We start from the raw sequence: 17,824 nt of genomic DNA, 5'->3' as shown, positions 1-17,824 counted from the left end.
AAAGCAGTGTGCTAAATTATTTGTTTTTGTTGGACTCGGTCAAACAGATTTATCCCTGGTGTAACCATGAAGTTTTGGAGCAGGCCCAAGGATGAATTTGTCGCAGTGTACTCGCCCGCTCGGCTGACCTCTGGGTTAACCGTCAAAAGGCAAAACTGCCTCCATAAAAACCCCTTAAACCTTCCCAAAGTTGCCAGAAAACTTTCTGCTTCTGATGGCAGCAAAAGCAGCCTGGAGGTGCTTTCTCCAAGCTTTCCATTAGCAGGCAGCATGGAATAGGGTGGCAGTTCTTTAAATTAGATTTATATACTTGGACTATTTTTATAGGTTTCTGTCTTATAAAACTGGAGGGTTGACATTCTGATTTATTAACTATCAACTCTACAGGACATGCGGGCTTTAAAAAGATTGAATGAGCTGTAATATTTGTGATTCAAGTCTGGGATGAGAGACTGTAAAAAGGTGTGCCAAGTAAATATGACAAAATGGAAGTGATAATTTGAATATGTGCATTAAATTATGTGTTAAGTTAAGCAAAGCTAGCATAGCTTTAAATGTAACTTATTATTTGGCGAGGCAGCCCTATAAAGAGAACCAGAATTATGCTCTTTTTCATTACAATAAGTTTTTATTAAAGGGAAGGCTATAAAGCATGAAGTTTGGAGCACCGTGTTTTATTGAATAAACATAGTACGGATGAGGACTTGCAACACAGAGAGCTTAGTGAGTGATGCTTTTCTTAACCATATTCTTAAATTCCTTATCTGTGTAGAAGTGGCATATCTGATTTGTTAAGATGCATATTATATCGTAACCTTAATGGAGATTTTCTAGTGGGAAGGAATGTATAATTTAACAGTAAAAGAAGCTGAAAACATGTAGATCAGCTAATTGCGAGCAGAGGTGCTGCCATCCGCCACAAGCAGGCATTGATTTTTAATACTGCCATTGCAATACGAAGGGTACGCCGCGTTCTGAGCCCCATGGAAAACCACGGAGCGCTTTCGCCCCGCGGCTCCGCGTTGCCCTGCTCCGTGCGGACGCGGGTGCAAACCGAGCGCGTTCAGCGCCAGAGCGCTGCTAACGCCCTGCGTATCCTGGCCTGTTCTGCCGCTGGGGCAACCCGCAGCGGGTGTTTCCAGAGCTGCTGGAGGGCTGAATCTTCAGGTACGCTAATGCATGAAGACCTGTGGGTCACAGGGTGAAGACAGTGATGTTATCCCATGGTGTTGACTTGTGGACTGGGGTGAGAAACCGCCTGAGCAATCTGATGGTCCCATGAAATGACATTGGCCTTGTCACCAGAGAGATGGTGCTTGGGGCTTGCTCACTGAGCAGACTGGCATTGGTTTATGGGCCCCATATGTATTCTTTAGGGGTCTTGAACTATGATCTTGTTTTTTTTTTCCTTCTTCTCTCTCTCCTGGATGTTAGTAATATTGGGGCTTGAGGTGGGAGGAGCACTAGGAGTTAGGATTCAGCACGTGCCTTTCCTTGGCGAGCTGTAATTAATCTTGCCAGTCTTTCAGGCTTTGAGAGTCTGGTCTCAGCGATGAAACACTAGCAAGTTTACGTGACAGAGTTGGAGATTGCTGCTCTACGCCCACCAAAGCAGCTCATAAAAAGCGTGTTTGCAGGATTCACACCAAGCAGTGGCGCGTGCAGCTGAGAATTGTTGCACCGCATGATATGAAAACCGCATTAATATAATAAAAGGCGCCGGGAATAATGTGAGAGCAGCTGTAATTAAATGTGTCTTAATAAGTGCAACATCATCCTTAAACCTCTTATTCCACCAGACCTGTAAAACTTAGAGCGTGCTCTTCCCGTTGGCAGGTGGCCTGGGAGGAGAGCTGGAGCACGATGCAAAGGACAGCCAGGCCCTGGAAGAGAGGAACAGCGTGACGAGTCAGGAAGAGAGAAACGAGGAAGATGAAGACATGGAGGATGAGTCAATTTACACCTGCGATAACTGTCAGCAGGACTTCGATTCACTGGCAGACCTGACTGAACACAGGGCACACAACTGTCCTGGAGGTAATGTTAAACTAGCTTTGCAATTCTAACAGGTGGTTAGCTGGGTAATTGGACATAGCAACAGCTTGAGGCCTCAAGTGAGATTAAAGAATTAATAATGTAATTTTACAGTTAATGTAATTTTATTGTGGTGCCTTGGGTAGCCTTTGTTCACTCCTTTAATAAAATTAAAATAAAAGCAACAGCTTTCCAATTGGAATCTGTCAGTAATTATGTTAGGCAAAAATGTTGTGGGCTTTTTCAGCATTAAAAGTTTCAGATAGGGTATTTTTCTCTCTCTCCAGTGGCAGGCAGGTTTAAAAAAAGGTTAAATGACATTAGGGTGCAAAACCCCCCTGAAGAAAGGCCTCTGAACCCCAGAAATGAGCATGACACTTCCAAGGTTAAAATTCCAAGTGCGAGTTCTGTAATCCCACCCTAAAACCACGCCATTCTCCATAGGTTATTATGGCATTTTCTTCTGAAGTTGGTGGAAGCAGGATGGCCCGAGCCTGGGCTGACCTTGATTTTCCTCTTTGTGCAGCAAGGCGCAGGCCGGAGCGCGGCGTGCCCAAGTGCAGCGTCTCTCGCAGCTCCGCGGCTGCTGCACGTGCTCGGGCCGCACGCTAGGCCCGTGCGTGGGCAGAGCGAAAAGCCTCGCTGATCTTTATCAGAGATTAAATAAAAATCTTAGGAGGGCGAGCACAGAATATGCTCGTATGCGCTTAAATTGAGGTTCTCATCCTTCACCTTCCAGGAATTAAATACTTTGCCATCACTTTTTCCTCCACTCTCTCCTGAGCGTTTTTTTTGGCCGGTTTCTCTCGCAGCTGCAGAGAGACAGGGTTGCAGAGGGGCAGCTTCTGCTCTGAGGCAGACCCCAAGCCCTTCTCTCCCCCGGGTGCACATCCCCACTCTGGCCATGGAATCTGGTGATTAGTCCATGTTTCCTTCTCTCCTTCTCGGGCATCAGCAACGTTTATGCTGGGCCCAGATGAAGCAGAGCAGCTCGCCAGGGCTGCGAGCGCAGCCGGGGACGCGGCGCAGCTGGAGAGGAGCCGGGCTGATGGTGCGAGCGCGCCAAGGACGTGCCGCCTGCCCACGAGCGCTAGCAAAAGGAGCAGTTGTTTTTCTGAGGCAAGCATGTGTTAGATATGTGCTTTACTCGTATCAATGCAGTCAGTATCTTCACGCCTCAGTTTTTATTTATCCTATACATAATATTCTGTTAGACTAAGTTAAATAAATCGTATTTTTGTGGGGTGTATTTTTGTGGGACGCAGCAAAAGAATTTGTCAGTATTCCCCTTGCTAATTTTTGATTTCAGGTAGCCTAAATTCATCTTCTCTTACTGTCTTCATATGTGATGCTGATTCATGAAGACATTTTGTCATAAAAAGGAAGCATACAACCATCTGTGTATGCACAGCAATATATGCCGATTACCTCCATATGGAGACAACTTGTTGGAGAATAAGAGTGCCTGTTTTCTATTTAGCTTGATCTAAACTGTCCTGAAATGATCTGATGTAAATAGGAGGATGGCGCTCATACACTCGGAAATGAGAATGTTTCCATGGAGAAAATCTGGAATATCTCTAGATATTACATGTCTTAACTGCGAGACAAAACTTTAAAGTGCAGGCCCACCTATTTCTTCGATAATCATATGAATTTTTGTTCAAAGCATAGGAAACACATGTGTTGTTGAGTTCAACAGAGCGGGCTTGCACCACCAGGTGAAAATCTAAGCCAGCATTGGGAAGTGTGGTGTGTTTCAGGACAATATCCCACACAAGAAGCTCTTGGACCATGTCCTTAGCTGCCCCATACTCCTGTTTTTTGGCAGTGCCCACCTCGGCAAGCTAGGTTTTCATGTCTTAATCTGGAGCAGAGTTTTCAATCATGTCTACAAGGCTCCAGATCAATGCAGGTAATATTTGCAGTGATAATATTACCAGGTTCATAATACAACATAACTAATGACCTCCTGTGGGACAGCGCAGTTAGGAAGGTATTGTAGCCCAGGAGCCTGGCAGGATTGTAGGAGATTACTCCAAAGAACAGGATAAACCATCCATTTCACTGGAGTCCCTTAGAAATTCATTACAGTGCGCTGAAGTTATCATACAGTTCGAACACAGCTGCTTTGACATGTAAGGAAGTAGCAAACAGCCATTTCCCCCCTTGCTTTTTCATGTATTTCAGCTTGTTTCTTTGAGGACAAAACACCGCTGAAATCTAGACATCTCTTGTAGCAGGAGAGCATGGTGTTCCGTTTGATGTCAGGGTATAGAGATGTTCTCTGGCTGACAGAACTAGGTGCCTTTAAACCTTCGCTGGAGCCGCCGCCAGTGACGGCGGTTGGAAGCGTCTGCAGGGCTGTGAGGGGGGCTCAGCGGGGCGCCCGCGGGAGCATCCCCTGCCCACGCGGCCTCGGGCGGCCCCGCTGCCCCCAGCCGCCTGCCCTGCGCAGTGGAACAGCCCGGGAGCGCCCCGAAAACCCCTCGGGAATAAGTGGGAGTACTTGGGGTATGCATTAGGTGTGCTAAGTTTTAAAAACTGCTTTAAAAATCACTCATAGCCCTATGTCCCCTTAGCTAGAAAAGACTAAGTAATTGCCATCAGCATCACGTGCAGTCCTTATTTAGTATTTTTTTCCCATTGCTGTTATAGGTGCTCTTGTAGTGTGATGCAATGTTTTTATTGACAGGAGTAACAAATCACAGCTGGGCTTGCAAACTTTGCATGCTCTAGCCAGCACTAGACACTGCATGCATCAAGCTGCTCTTCTGAAATATAATACTCTATGCGGCCTGAAACAGTGTTTCCTGTCTGAACAAAAGTGGCTGGAGAGCCCTGAGATTTGCCATTTTGTTTATTTATTTTAATCCATGAGCATTAGTCTGCTTTTAGCTGCAGCTTTTTCATTGCGTTATTTTTGCCTTCTCCACCCATATCGCCCCTTCCCTCCCACTGGGTCTGAATATCCTAGCGTAGAATTTTTCCTTCAGTTTTTCAGCTAAATAAAAAGTACCTTAAAGCAAGTTAGGCCCCAATGAACTGGAGAGAAGTAGGTGACGCCGGGCTCTCTGAGCATTTCATGAGGTCCTCTTCTGTTGTTGGTAACTTTACAGGTTGTCTGTTTCAAACAGCAGCAGAGCTTTATATGGATATTGCCAGCTTGGAAGCGGCTGATTTTTCTAAACTACTGTACGGTAGGAACTAGTTTATAATTAAAGTCTTGCAGTTGCTCCTTTTAAATGCCCTGTAACCTGTACATGAGGCTTATACCTGAAATGAGGTACTGTAACTGTTTCATGCTAGTGTATAATTTTGTGTTTTTTTTGCGTTTCACCTGCTACAAGAATGATAATTGCCCTGCAACGCTGAGTGCAGGCGACGCTGCCCCGCAAACTGCCCGCAGCAGCTTGTCAGCGAGCGATGCACCTCGTCAGTGCTCGTCTCCTGTACCACTTTGGGCTTCACACTGAAAAAGATAGGCTTCTTGCCTGGATTTCCAAAATTAGCCCTCCCCAAATTGTAATCTTTTGTTGGACCTGATTGGCAAGTCAGAGATTTTCCTTTTTTCATTTCTTTGCTGCTTCTGTTGCCCGTTTTTTTAAAAAAATTGGTGAAGTACTGATCATCCTCCACAAAAGAAACTGAAATACAGTTGTGAAAAAGCAGTGTGGAAACTTAATTATACACCTAGTTTATACAGCTGTGGCTCTAATGACCTCCTGGCCCTAATTACTGTGTTGTGGCTCGGTCTGAGTGCTCTTGTCCTTGCCAGAAGCCTGTTCCTTGCTCTTAACCTGACTAGTGTTTCAGCCTAAAAAACATAACAAATTTCCTTTCTGCTCTCCTGTGTTGTTGTGCTGAAATGCAGTTTTCCCCCTTCCGCAGAGGTTGTAGCGGCGTCTCAGAACCGGCGCCAGAGAAGCCCGGCAGCCCCGCGCGCTGCAGACACGGGGCCGGGATGTGTTCATGGCTTCGCGAGCCGCAGAGCGCATTCCCGTGCCCGCGCGGGCTGGACAACAAGCGCGGCGTCGAGCTGGCGACCCTGCGTGGAGGCGGCACGCGGGGCCTGAGGGCGCAGCACGGGCGGCACGCGGGGAGCTGCTGGATTGCAGCGGGGGATCGCACTGAGGTGCTGCCGCTGGCTCTCTTGGTGCCGCCGTGGGGCGGGAGGCCGCGGCGCAGGCCGTGCCAGCCTGGGCCGCGCGGGCGCAGGCAGAGCCGGGCCGGCACCGGCAGATAAGCGCCTGCCAGCGCGAGCGCCTCATGCCGCTGCCGCCACCTTTGTGCGGGGCTCCCCGGGGAGCGCGGCCGGGCAGGGAAAGCAGCCGCTGCGCGTGCAGATAGGAGCCCTGCCAGCGCTGCGGGGACACGGGCAGGGCCTCGCCGCAGGGGAGGCCGCGAGCTGCGCCTGCCCCGTCCTCGCCGTCGCACGGCCGATGGGCATCGGGAGGGCCCGGCGGTGCTTTGCGGCCGCACAAAAACTTCCTTGCAGTGCTGGTGGCTTTCCTCGACCAGCAGGCGTTATTCCCTGTCATTATTTAAGCACGCGGCCTCGTGAAGCACTGAGGATGACGTGTTAGCTTGGTTGTATTGGCAAGGGACTGCTTCGTTCTTGCTACTTTAATTGAGTTCTTTTATCTGCTTTTATCTGGTTCAAAAAGTAGCCTGCAGAATAAGTGCCGAGATGCATGAAAATGGGGAGAAATGAAAGTGAGCACACCTTCTAGGCCTTCCTAAAGACATCACACATCTCTTTGGAGTTCCCTAATGCCCTGGTACTTGGCAGTCCCAAAGTGTTGCAAAGGGAGCAGTACCCGCAAGGTACCGGGGTGCACCCTCCTTCATTACCCAAGTCACATCTAGATTCCTCTGAACTGTTGCTGATAGAGACTAATATGTGCAACTCGGGTCAGAAATGCAGTGAGATATGCCTAGAAATTGTGCTTGTCACAGCATGTCCTCTTAGTAATGACTTGGTTTGATGGAGCGTGCCTTGGAGTTGTCCCGTCTCAAGCAGATGAGAACATGGGTTATTGGTAGCGAGGTGTGCATGACCTGCCGATGACTGAAGGGACGAGTTTTGTTGGTAGCTATCACAGATTCAGAAAAACTGCATGTCCAGAGAGTTCCTGATGCCTTTCATTCAAGTTTTTCACAGACTCTTTTTCCATGAATTTGCTTTTTGAGGTTTTCTCTGTAGCCAGGTATGCGCTCAGGATTTCAGTAGTGAGGATCACCACAGTTGTGTTACAAGCTGTAGAGAGTATCTCCTGTTTGTCTTGGCTCTGTCACCTCCTGCTTTCATTTTACACCCTCTGGCTTTTCCTGTGCGAGAGTCAGGGACAGCTCTTTGCCTCCCACCTTCTCCAGCCCTGCATGTCGGAGCAGGCTCCTTTCCATGCCCTTCCATGCTCTGCTTTTTCAAGGTGAAGACTCCACATCTTCTTGCTTATTTATGACTGTATTGAAGCTCTTCCATGACTCCGGTCATTGGTGTCCTCCCCGCCACCTCCTGACCTTCTGCTCCAGCTTTGCCAAGGCAGGAGCAGATGGGAGATGCATCCACCATCTTGCTCTGTCTTACACGGAAGGATACGGTACCTCTGAGGGTGGTGCTTGGTGGGGTGGTTCCCTATTTACAATCCTCTGGTCTCCTCTACCTTGCTGCAAAGTGAGAGGGTGAGGTATGTGGCATTGTGATAGGACATCAAGCACACAGAATATCTCTTTCATTACCAGTCTTAGATGCGCAATAGATACTTGCATGTGTCTGTCCTGGTTCCCAAGCAAGGGAAAATGGATAGTACTTGTCCTGGTGGGAGAGGTCTGGGGAACAGAAAGGTGGTCTCTGGCCTCATAGTGGGAAAAAGAATTAAGACTTCAATGTTTATTTAAAGAAAGAAAGAAGAAAAGGCAACCAGCAGTGTATTTCAAGTGCTCATCACAGGACATAATTTTATTGCTTGTAGCAGTGGGATAAAAAGTCTTTTTAATGTGATTTCTTTGCATTTAGAGAATATATATATATTTTAATCAATTAAATCTAAAGCAAGAGTGATAATTTCAACCTATTTTTTAAAAAATACATTCTAGAAAAAAAAAAGCAGGAATTCAGTGGTGCCTCTTTGAAGGCTTTTGTTGTAGCCTCATTAAGCCTGGCGTGTGTGCGGATCCAGCTGGCGTGTTATTAGCTGTGCGGCGGGCCGGGGGAGCCGGGGGGCGGCCTCCACCCCCGGCGCCGGCTGGCTTGAGGGAACCCTGCCAGCGAGGGCTGGTCCTGGGCAGCCAGCCGGCTGCGGAGCGCCGGGCCCAGCACCGCGGCCTGCGCCCGAGGGATGCGCGCGGGCGGCCGCCGCGGTGGCCCGCGAGCAGCGGGGTGCGTCCGCACAGGTACGTGGCGCCCCGAGACGCCCCACCGGGGTGCCCAGGTTCCTCGTAGGCCTCTCGCTCCTTCCTCTGGCGTGAGGAAGCGGCATCATCGGCCAAAGAGCTTCTCGGTTCTACCTGAACCTCTTATTGGACTGAACTAGTCCCATGTAAATAGGACAAGAGAATTATTTTTCCTCGACCTGCTGGAGAGGCGAGTGCTCCCAAAGCTGGGTTGGAAGAGCTGAAGACCGTGGCTGTTCAGATCTTCACCAAAGATTCTGGACTCTCTCTCAAAGCTTTGGTGGGAGGTACGCAACTCCTGACTGCTGTTTCATTTAAATGCTTTTCATAGTGGTAGCAAGGTGAGTTTTATTTAAAAATAGATTTCATAATTTCCAATTTAATTCAAAATTGTTGAAAATATGTGCAGTAGAAACTTAAGTTAAATTTCTCAGTAAAATACAGGTAATGTTTGTTAAGCTTCCTGTTTATTGCAATAACCTTTTTGCCTCTGTGAAATTTGCAAAATTAATCTAGAGTTGTAAGGGCACCTGGTCTGTTCATTTTAAATACTTTGTTGGCATCTCAGGTCTTCATAGTCTTCAAAACTATGTAGACTAGCAGCTACTTTCTGGCATAAGCAAGTATTGCTTTTATTTTCATCATAGTAGAATTAAGCTGAACTCACCTCAATTCGGCATAAATTTTGACTGTACCTGAAGGCGGAATTCCTTCCTCTCTCCCCCTCAGGCTGACGCAAGGTTTGTGTCACCTTTGGGAACTGATACTGCTGAAACTTTAGAGGACAAACTCTGAGTGTGCTCGGTTCCCAGGCCTGGCAGCCCTGGAGCTGCCCCATGTTGGGGTCAGCATGGGGGACCCAAGGGCAAAGTTTCGAGAGCAGGCAGGACCGTGTCCCGGGGCTTCGCCAACTTGCTGAAGAGCACACGCAAATGCTGGTGGAGCCACCCTGCTACATCCCGTCGGGTTTTGGTGACCTGTAACCTCTGAGAGAGCCTTCCCTTGAGGGCACTTGTATTTCGGGAGGTGGGAGAGTGTCTTCTCTAGGCTGCCCAGGAAATCTTGTTCAGCAAGTGGCAGCCGAGTTTTTGGCTCCTCCTCATGTTGCTGCTCAGTTCCCATTAGTCTAGGGGAGGAGGGCCTAGGGAAAGGCTGAAGGGGCCCATTGCTTTTCTCTGCTCCAAGGAGTCTGTTGCACTCAACATCTGAATGGCGTTTTTTGGACATAATTCCCAGTTGCTTCCTCTACTGAACTTGTGCAGACTTTGTGGCTAATGGTATTTGCTAAAATAAAGGAGATTTGATATAACTTATATTAAATGGTCATTTTAGAAATCTGGATCTACTAATATTTCATTAGAAAAATTGGAAAGACAGAAGAAGAATAAAATTCCCTTTTTGACTTTATAGAAATATAAATATATACACTAGAATTTACTTCCTCCTAGCAAAAATGAATGCAGGTGATTTAGTAGACTCCAAGAACAATACGATAAAGTTTGAATTACATTGATCAATCTGCATCAATAAACCGAATCAACCAAGCTGAAAACCAAGCCAGAAATCAAAGTAACTGCATAATGTTGCTGTGGGATGAGAGCTTCGTCTGGAATTATTTAGCATGTGCTTTTATGGCCCCTTTTAAAAATAGTTGTGCTGATACTCGGGTGGCCCCTGCCGCCTCCTTGCGTGTGCGGTGGCTGTTGGGCTGCCCTGCTTCTGCGCCGGTCCCCGCTGTGCCCGGCCTCGTTCTCGCTCGCTCCGTGCTGCGGCTCCCTCCACCGAGGCCATTTCCTTGCTCTGCTCCTTTTCTGGTCTTCCATCATTTCAGCTCTCACTTAGCACAGTTTTCCGTACTTTCTGGAGGATGATTTGTCGTGTATAGAGGAGAGTTGCAATAGTGCTGTATTCCTCACACAAATAGAAAAACTTAAAAGTTAAAACAAAAAAGGTCAGTGAATGAGATTTTTCCCTCCCTTGTAGCTTCAGCGCGAGGCAGTTGCGGGAGCTTCCAGCTGCCAGTGTGGGCTCCAGCCCGGGAAGGTCGTCAGGACATGCTGTTCCCACGACGCGCTCGGTGCTTCGGCTCACCTTGATCCGCTCCATCTCCAGAGCAGCCTGGGAGCGGACGATGCTCACGGGAGAGCCGGGTGCAGCGCAGGGAAGCAGCAGAGGCAGCCGGGCGGGAGCGCGGCCCCTCGCGGGCGCTGCTGCGGCCCGGCCTCCTCTGCCGGCGGCGGCTGCTGCTGCGAGCCCGGAGCTCCCGGAGCCGCGGCGCGAGCGGGGCTGCCGCGGAGCCGCGCCAGGGCGTCTGCGCCGCCGTGCGCTTCCCGCCGAGGAAGGAGATGGACTCAGTGTTTTGCGTTAGGATGTCCTTGATAATTCCGGACATGAGGAGCCCAAGCAGAATTTCAGGAAAAAATAAGTTATTCCGTTAAAGCAGACACGGAAAAAAAAACAAAAACAAAAACAAAAACAAAAGGGCTTAACTTTTGTCCTGAGGGTGATAAAACAGCACCACACAGCTGAAAATCAATCTGACCTTCACCCACGTGATGCTGTTGTCTCAGTCTGTCTTTCATTTCCTTTGGTTGAGTGAAGGCCGTGGCATTCAGGAGGGAGAAAAGCCAGAGGGAGGTGGGGAGAATCCTGTTTGCTCTGGAAAGGCTTCGGCGCTTGCATAAGTTCACTCCATAAAGAGAGTTTCTGGAAAACTTTGGATTCTTTCATGATTTTTTTTTTTAAATCGCGTCTTCTCTTAATAGCTGGGAATCACATTAAGGTAGGGAAGACATGAGCTATTTTAAAAAAAAAAAGTGTTTGTGATGTAAAACATTCTGTTTTAATTAAATGTAGAATTAGTCAATGATGGTATTTTGAAGCAAAGGCTTCACACAGTAACAGGAAACCTGCACATTCATTTAAAAACAGAAATTTGTACCCAAAGGGGAGGAAAAAAGACCAATTATTTTTTCCAGAGGTATTTTAACATTCTGTGTTGCAGAGAGGGCTCTGTCCAAACAAAGGAAATGTACCCAGATGCGTGTGTATTTACATAAACGTCAACAAACCTGCAGTTAGAGCTTGTGTTTAAACCATATTATTCATTTCCAAAGTATAGATAAAATTTCAATTGGTGAAATACTCATTTTGTACTATATCGTGATGCAAGTGGGAGAGGTAAACAATTTCATACCTCATTTTCCCCAAAGATAGAGGATAAGCTAACTGAATGTGCAACTTTCCTGGTGATTTTAATTTTACTAAAGAAGCCCACCAATTAAGGCATGACTAGGTGCATTAATATATCTTGGTATTTTTAGTACATCTCCAAAGCAATTAAAAGCACAGTTCGTAGTTGTTCCTCCAGTCCTCTTTTTCTTCCATCCTCGCTGAATTTACGTGCAACACAGAGCCAAAGGATGCCAGATATCGGTTATTGTAAATTCTGTCTATCCTAAATCAGAGTTTTCTTGACCTATCACATCATATACAAGTAATGTTCTATCATGTTACTGCCATAAATCATTGTGTTGCTTTATATTTTTGTATTTTATATCTTCCAGCTACTGCAGTGTGGAGAGTTAGGGATATCTGCTGTGGTCTCTGTTCAGTAAATGTTGCTTGTTCCAGGAAGGTCTACCAGAAATGTCAACTTCTTGTTAAAAAGATAAAGGGAGAGATTGGATTTAGTTGTAGAGATTAATCCCTGCTTCGTAAAGGTTGAGAATTAAACGATTTGTTCATTAATCTATTTGGGATGATGGAGATTAATTTCTGACTACAAAAAAAAAAAAAAAAAAAAAAAAGTAGAGTTTGTCTGATATGCCAGTGATCATGGACATAGTGCTCTGCTATTATTTTACACATTATTAAAAAGAGAAATTTAAAAGATGTTGGGACCTTTCCTGGGGAGCTCTGCTACTCGAGTCTCTATGTAATATGCCAAAATGCTATTTGCATAGATATAAAATTTAATAAGTTATCATTCTGATTAACGCCATTAACTGCTTAACTACTGTAGAAATTGGCTTCCAAAGTTGCTTCATGGTAGCTGTTGCTCTCAACGTCATCCCATTTGCTGTCTCGCTGGGGATAATGGTATGCAAGGGAAAGCAGGAAGGTCAAGGATCTTTTTGTTTAGTCTCTTTGCACATTAGAAGTTCTATTATGTGTTTGTATTGCGTGTGGTTTTCAGTCTGCCGGCTACAGTGCTTTCAAAATCCATTGATGATGAGTTGACGAAGCTAAATATATCTTGTGGGCTGCGACTACCAAGCTATCGCTGCATGTAGCAATCGGGGCCCACCCTGAACAAGTGTTTCTCAGAATGAGGAGTTGTGAAATGCTCTTTCCAAGGGGCCGAGCTGACAGAGGACACGGGTGCCATCCCTGCAGCGGCAGCTGGCACTGCGCTCTGCTCGCCGGGGCAGGTGTCCCGCGGCTGGGCCTTTCCAGGCATTTTTGGGCTTTCCAGGCATTTCTTGGCGCGGGGAGGACCCTGCTGCGGGGCTGGGGATCCCGCACGGAGGTGCCTGCGGGCAGCCCGTGGATGGAGCCGCAGCCGCCGCCTCGTCGGGTTTGTTCCCCAGCCAGCACACTGACCCTTCAGCAAAGGCAGCGGCTTCAGCGGCTGCAAAACACGAGCCGGAGCTTTGCTCAGCTTTGCTTGGGTGCGTTTGGGTATCTAAAACCCAGTGAGCTGTGTGGGCAGTGAGCGCTCCAGGAGGGCAGGCTGAGCTCGGGCCCGCAGCGCTGCCCTCTTCCAGGGGTGAGCGCGAGATACTCATTGGCCTTTAAAAGGAAAGCAGGGATTTGGGGGGCGTTTTTGACCTGTCCACATTGTGGCTGCCTGGGTACCTTCACACCTGCCACATAATTCCGCTGTGCTTGTTCCCAGGGGCCAACTGACATCTGGGAAACCCTCCCTCAAGCCAGACTGAGCCCTTGCTCGGCGGCTTTGCTGTGTGCATTCAGATGGAGTCACGCTCCTGCACATCATCCTCGGCATTATTCCGTTCTGCTCCAGTATATCCCGGCTTTTACAGCCTTCAGCTCGAGCCGGGCTCACCGGCTGTTTCAGTGCTGTTGCAGTTATCTGTAAGCTGTCTTGCTTTTCACTGGGGTACTGGTAAACTCAAAAACATCTGCAGGCAGGGTCATTCCAGCTTGTTAGTCTTCAGAGGATATTTGCACAGTTTCATATGGCTTGGACCCATACCCACACCCATCCTAGATGCAGTGTCTACAGATTTATCCCCGAGAGCCTCTTGGAGCTTTGTTTGCATTACTATCTCAAGCTATCCCACTGCAGCAATCCTCAGGAGACAGAAGTGGTCAAGAGTACTTAGAAACATCTGTTAAAAATTCAGACAAACACTGCACTGTCCCTAGAAGCAGAAAGGATAGGGCAACCAAAATGCATCATGTGGTGCTACAGGAAAAAGGGACACTTTCTTTGTTCCTTCTCTTTCCCTTAAAAATCAATAGTTTAGTCAGGGGATGTAGGAAAATGCCCCTGCAGAGTACACTTGGGGTAGAGAGTTGCTTTTTACCAATGTTACAAATTCCTCTGAGAGTCAAGTCTTGTAATCTTACGGGATCCCTATTTCCAGAGCACTTGCATTTGATTTGGCACATGCTTTTTGCTCGTTCCAGGAAACCTTACATTAATTGTGTAAAAATCTCTCTCTCAGTAGCAGCCGCTTGTTACTCGCACACAACTCACTGGCTTCTCTAGCAAAAGCAGAGCACCCTGTGGGGCTTCCTGAACGAGGGGGACCTAGAGAGGGGAGATGGGGCAATAAGCGACTTTGCAGGGGCTTTACTATTGCTTTGCTATTACTTGGAAGAAGTTTTAACAACAAAACTAATGGTGCTGGGATCCTCACTATCTGCACACTCTTCTACATGTGCCTGTGTACTGAGAAACACTGACATTTGTCCTTGATGACGTGTGGTGAAGCTGCAGGGTATCTGAGGGTATCTCAGCTGTGGGACCCGGCTTCCCACGAAGCTGCAGATCCATCTCGCGCAGCGCCCGTCCCCACGCAGCGCTGTGCTCTCCCTGTCGTATCCGCTGGCCGCACGCAGGGTGAGCAGCGGCGGGTGCCGCGTGGCCTCGCACGTGCCCTGAGTTGTGCTGGTTGCCTGGTGGCAGCAGCGGGGCAGAGCTGCGGAGCTGGTAGAGGTATCAAAGTGGGTCTCTCTGTCTTACTCAATCAAATGTAGATCCTCCCATCTTATAGAAATTCAATTTCTATAAGAGCTTCTATAAGAAACTCAATATCTCTCTGAGCCTTCCATTCTCAGTTCGGCACAATTCAAATATAATAGGAAGGGACAAACAGTTAGACATATGACAGGCAATATGATCATATAAACCTGGTTTTTCTTAGGATGCCAGGCTGAAAAAAAAATGAACACAGATCTCCTGAGAATAAATGAGTCACTTTGGATTGAGATGTGATGGACAATGCTGGCTCTGTTATCCCTCTGCAGGAAGGGAGGGGACAGGGTTATGGAGAACGTCCAAAAATGTAAAAAAAGTTGTTATTAGGAGGGTAAAGCTTCCTCTGCCATTCATCCCTGGTGATGGGCCCTCTGTTGCCCGTGTCCCCCTTGCTTTTAGGAGCCTTTTGAGAGGAGAAGTCTCCCGTGGCAGGGACACATCTCAGGTGCTTTCATCTGTGAGCTGCCAGGTGAAAGAATGGGGCTAGAGAACAAAAGATGTTGTGGTAGCGCAGACAAGCTCTGGTAGAGTGTGCCACATCAGCTGTCTCTGATAAGGTCTGCTACATTTTCTGTTGACGCTGTTCCTCCCCCGAGGATCCCCACACCTGGGGAAGCCTGCCATAACCTGCACGGATATTTTCCTGCCTGCCTCTCGCTGCTGCATACAGATGCAGCTGGGGCATCGCACGTGTCCTTGCCCTTCTCTGCTCTGCTCTTTGGCGCTCCCAGCTTTGCTGGCTCCGAGCTTCAGTCCCACCTTCTGCTCAGCTGCTTTCAGGAGGGGCTGGGCAATTATGTGTATGAGCTATTTTGTCCCGTTTTCAGCATAGTGTATGGGAGAGGAAAAGTGAGTGCATGTTCCCTGGTATTACAGGGGACAGGAAACTTGAAATAAATGTTGCTGGTCTATGTTGGCAAGATATTCTTGTTTTTTGAAGAGCCAGGGAATGCTGCCTTTTGCATTGAGGACTTCTGGGTGGAAAAAATCCATGGGGCCTGCACAAGCACCTCTTGCCTTTGCTGTTTTTGGAGACCCATGAAAGGGCAGGCAGCCAGCTTGTGCATGTCCCTGTGCAGGGAGCCTGCTTTGCTCATCCCGAATTCCCCTCCTTGCCTGGCTGTGGGTTGTTCTTCTCGCTTGCCCCTCACCTGCGATCCGCTTCCTTCTCCTTCCATGCATCACAGTCCAGGACGAGAGAAGCTCCTAAATACACTATGGCAAGAGGCAAAGCTTTAATGATTTGGGCATTGTAGCTCCTGTAGAGGCATCCAGAGAGTCTCCAAAAGAAATAAACGTCTATCCAAGGTGGAGAGCAGCATTTTCTCATTTTGCTGCTGCTAAATAGGTGGGAGGAGTGATTGACTGCTCCTCTGGAAATGGCAGAGCGGCCTGGCTTGTCCACTGCCCGGCACCACAGGCTGGACGATGCGCTTAGCCATTCGCCCCATCTGCCACCACGTCACATGCTTTGCCTATGTGTGAAAGAGTCACAGGCCTCCTGGTGACCTCCGCTTCCAAAGGTAACTCAAAACACAGAGTTTCTCCTAAGGAGAGGTATATTCCCCTTCCACTGATAAGCCTACAGAAATCAAATTTCTTTTACTTTTGATCAACCTCAGATAAAAATTGATGGTTGCAGCTGAATCTTACTTTGCGTTTTTCATTAAAACTGTTCAAAGCTAAATACAGGGTGGAGAGCCTGATGTGAGCCAAAACTAACCTCCCTGTTCCTTCCAGTGAAGCTGTAGTGCCAGATTTCACACAGGCGCGTTCCCGGCACCTCCTTTGAACGCGAGTGCGGTTCTGGAGGCCGTTCTGAGGCGCTCGCTTCGAGCGCGCTCTCGGTGCTGGTGGAGCCGTCTCTGGCGCTTGAGCTCCTGTTTCTGGTGGCTGTTTGTTCTACAGAGCAGTGAGTCATGGTTTGCTAACGGGGAAAAAAGTGTTTCTTAGAAAACCTTTCAGAAAAGCTAAGATTGCTGTTTGGCTGGAGGTGCTGTTGGTGTCCGTGGTGGGCTGGTGCGACAGGCACCTCCATGGTGTTTCTAAGGGCTGCCGGAGAGGGCGGCTGCGACGCTGAGCATCCTTTGGTAAGGCTTCTGCAGCCACTGACTTCCTCCTGGTTTAGGCTATTTCTTTCATATTTCTCACTGTCTGGACTGGTGGATATGGCAGCTTGCTCCTTGCTATATTTTCATATGCTCAAACTCCAAAAAGGCAAAGCTCCCTGCCTCCTGCTGAAGCCTCGTGCGGTTGTGGGCGTTGGTCATCCTAAACAGTCTGGTAATGGTGCTGGAGACGTCCTGAAGATGCACCAGGTCGCTCGCGTTTCGCGGCCGGCTCCAGAGGCCAGCAGCAGTGCGCGACAGCAGGCCGGGACGGCTCCTGCGGCTTGGTCGCCGTGCTGCCAGCGGGGACGGGCGCGCGCATCTCGGCCAGGTCGGTGTCGCCGCGGGGTGGACGGTGCCGAAGGCTCCTCATCGTGTGGCTGGGAGCTACCGTGATGGCTCCCAACGCTCCCGCCAGGGCCTGGGCTGCCGAGACCCCCTGCCCTCCCGAGGCCAACGAGACGCGTGGGGGAGCTCCTGGCAGGCTCCAGCGCGTGGCCGTCCCGTGGAGTGCTCGCTCCTCCCCTGCGGAACTGACGCCTTGGTCATTCCTAGGCATTTTGTCTCCTTTCTGTTATTAGAAAGTATGTAAGAAAGAAAAGGAACCCCTGAAATACTGTGGTTTAATGGGAAAGTTTTCCACTCATTTTAAGTCTGTTGCTAAGTCAGAAATGGTCACTTAATGGCACACTGCCGAGGGCTGAAGTGTACCTTTAGGGCTGGTGTGGGCGCTGTTGATATGTAGACCCTGAGATAAGGAACGAGACCTCCGAGCGTGATCGGTGCCTCGCGGGAATGGTGATGTGGAGCTATCTGTGGGCCTGACGTACCTGCGCGGTGGGGCACGCAGCGCTGTGCGAGCCAGGGCTCCAGGCGGGCGCCCCTCCGAGCAGGGCGGCTGGGCAGCAGCCTGGCCAGGCCCCCTGCGCTCCGCGGGCTCCGCTTTACCTGATGTGGGGGAAAAAGACTAGAGCTGTAGGGACGTGCATGTGTTGGGCATGTGCTCTTTGAAAGGGTTTGACATCTTTGGCTGGAAAACTGTATTTTATGGTTA

General features: G+C 48.7%; 1 protein-coding gene across 2 annotated transcripts in view; it reads left to right on the top strand.

The window, feature by feature from the left end:
* Positions 1-17,824, top strand: part of ZNF423 (zinc finger protein 423) — a 185,765-nt gene that overhangs the window by 47,497 nt on the left and 120,444 nt on the right. The window contains exons 4-5 of one of the 2 annotated variants that reach the window (XM_088530864.1): positions 1,837-2,037; positions 5,154-5,234. In XM_088530864.1, coding sequence (XP_088386990.1) covers positions 1,837-2,037; positions 5,154-5,234 — 282 coding nt within the window. The remainder of the gene's footprint in view (positions 1-1,836; positions 2,038-5,153; positions 5,235-17,824) is intronic. The other variant, XM_088530865.1, reaches the window with a different exon arrangement.

Source organism: Tinamus guttatus, unplaced genomic scaffold, assembly GCF_059628265.1.
Source record: "Tinamus guttatus ecotype Peru unplaced genomic scaffold, ASM5962826v1 Tinamus_guttatus_pri_ptg000389l, whole genome shotgun sequence".
Taxonomy (NCBI): domain Eukaryota; kingdom Metazoa; phylum Chordata; class Aves; order Tinamiformes; family Tinamidae; genus Tinamus; species Tinamus guttatus.
The sequence above is the reverse complement of the archived record's forward strand: the minus strand, read 5'-3'. Positions and strand labels throughout refer to the sequence as shown.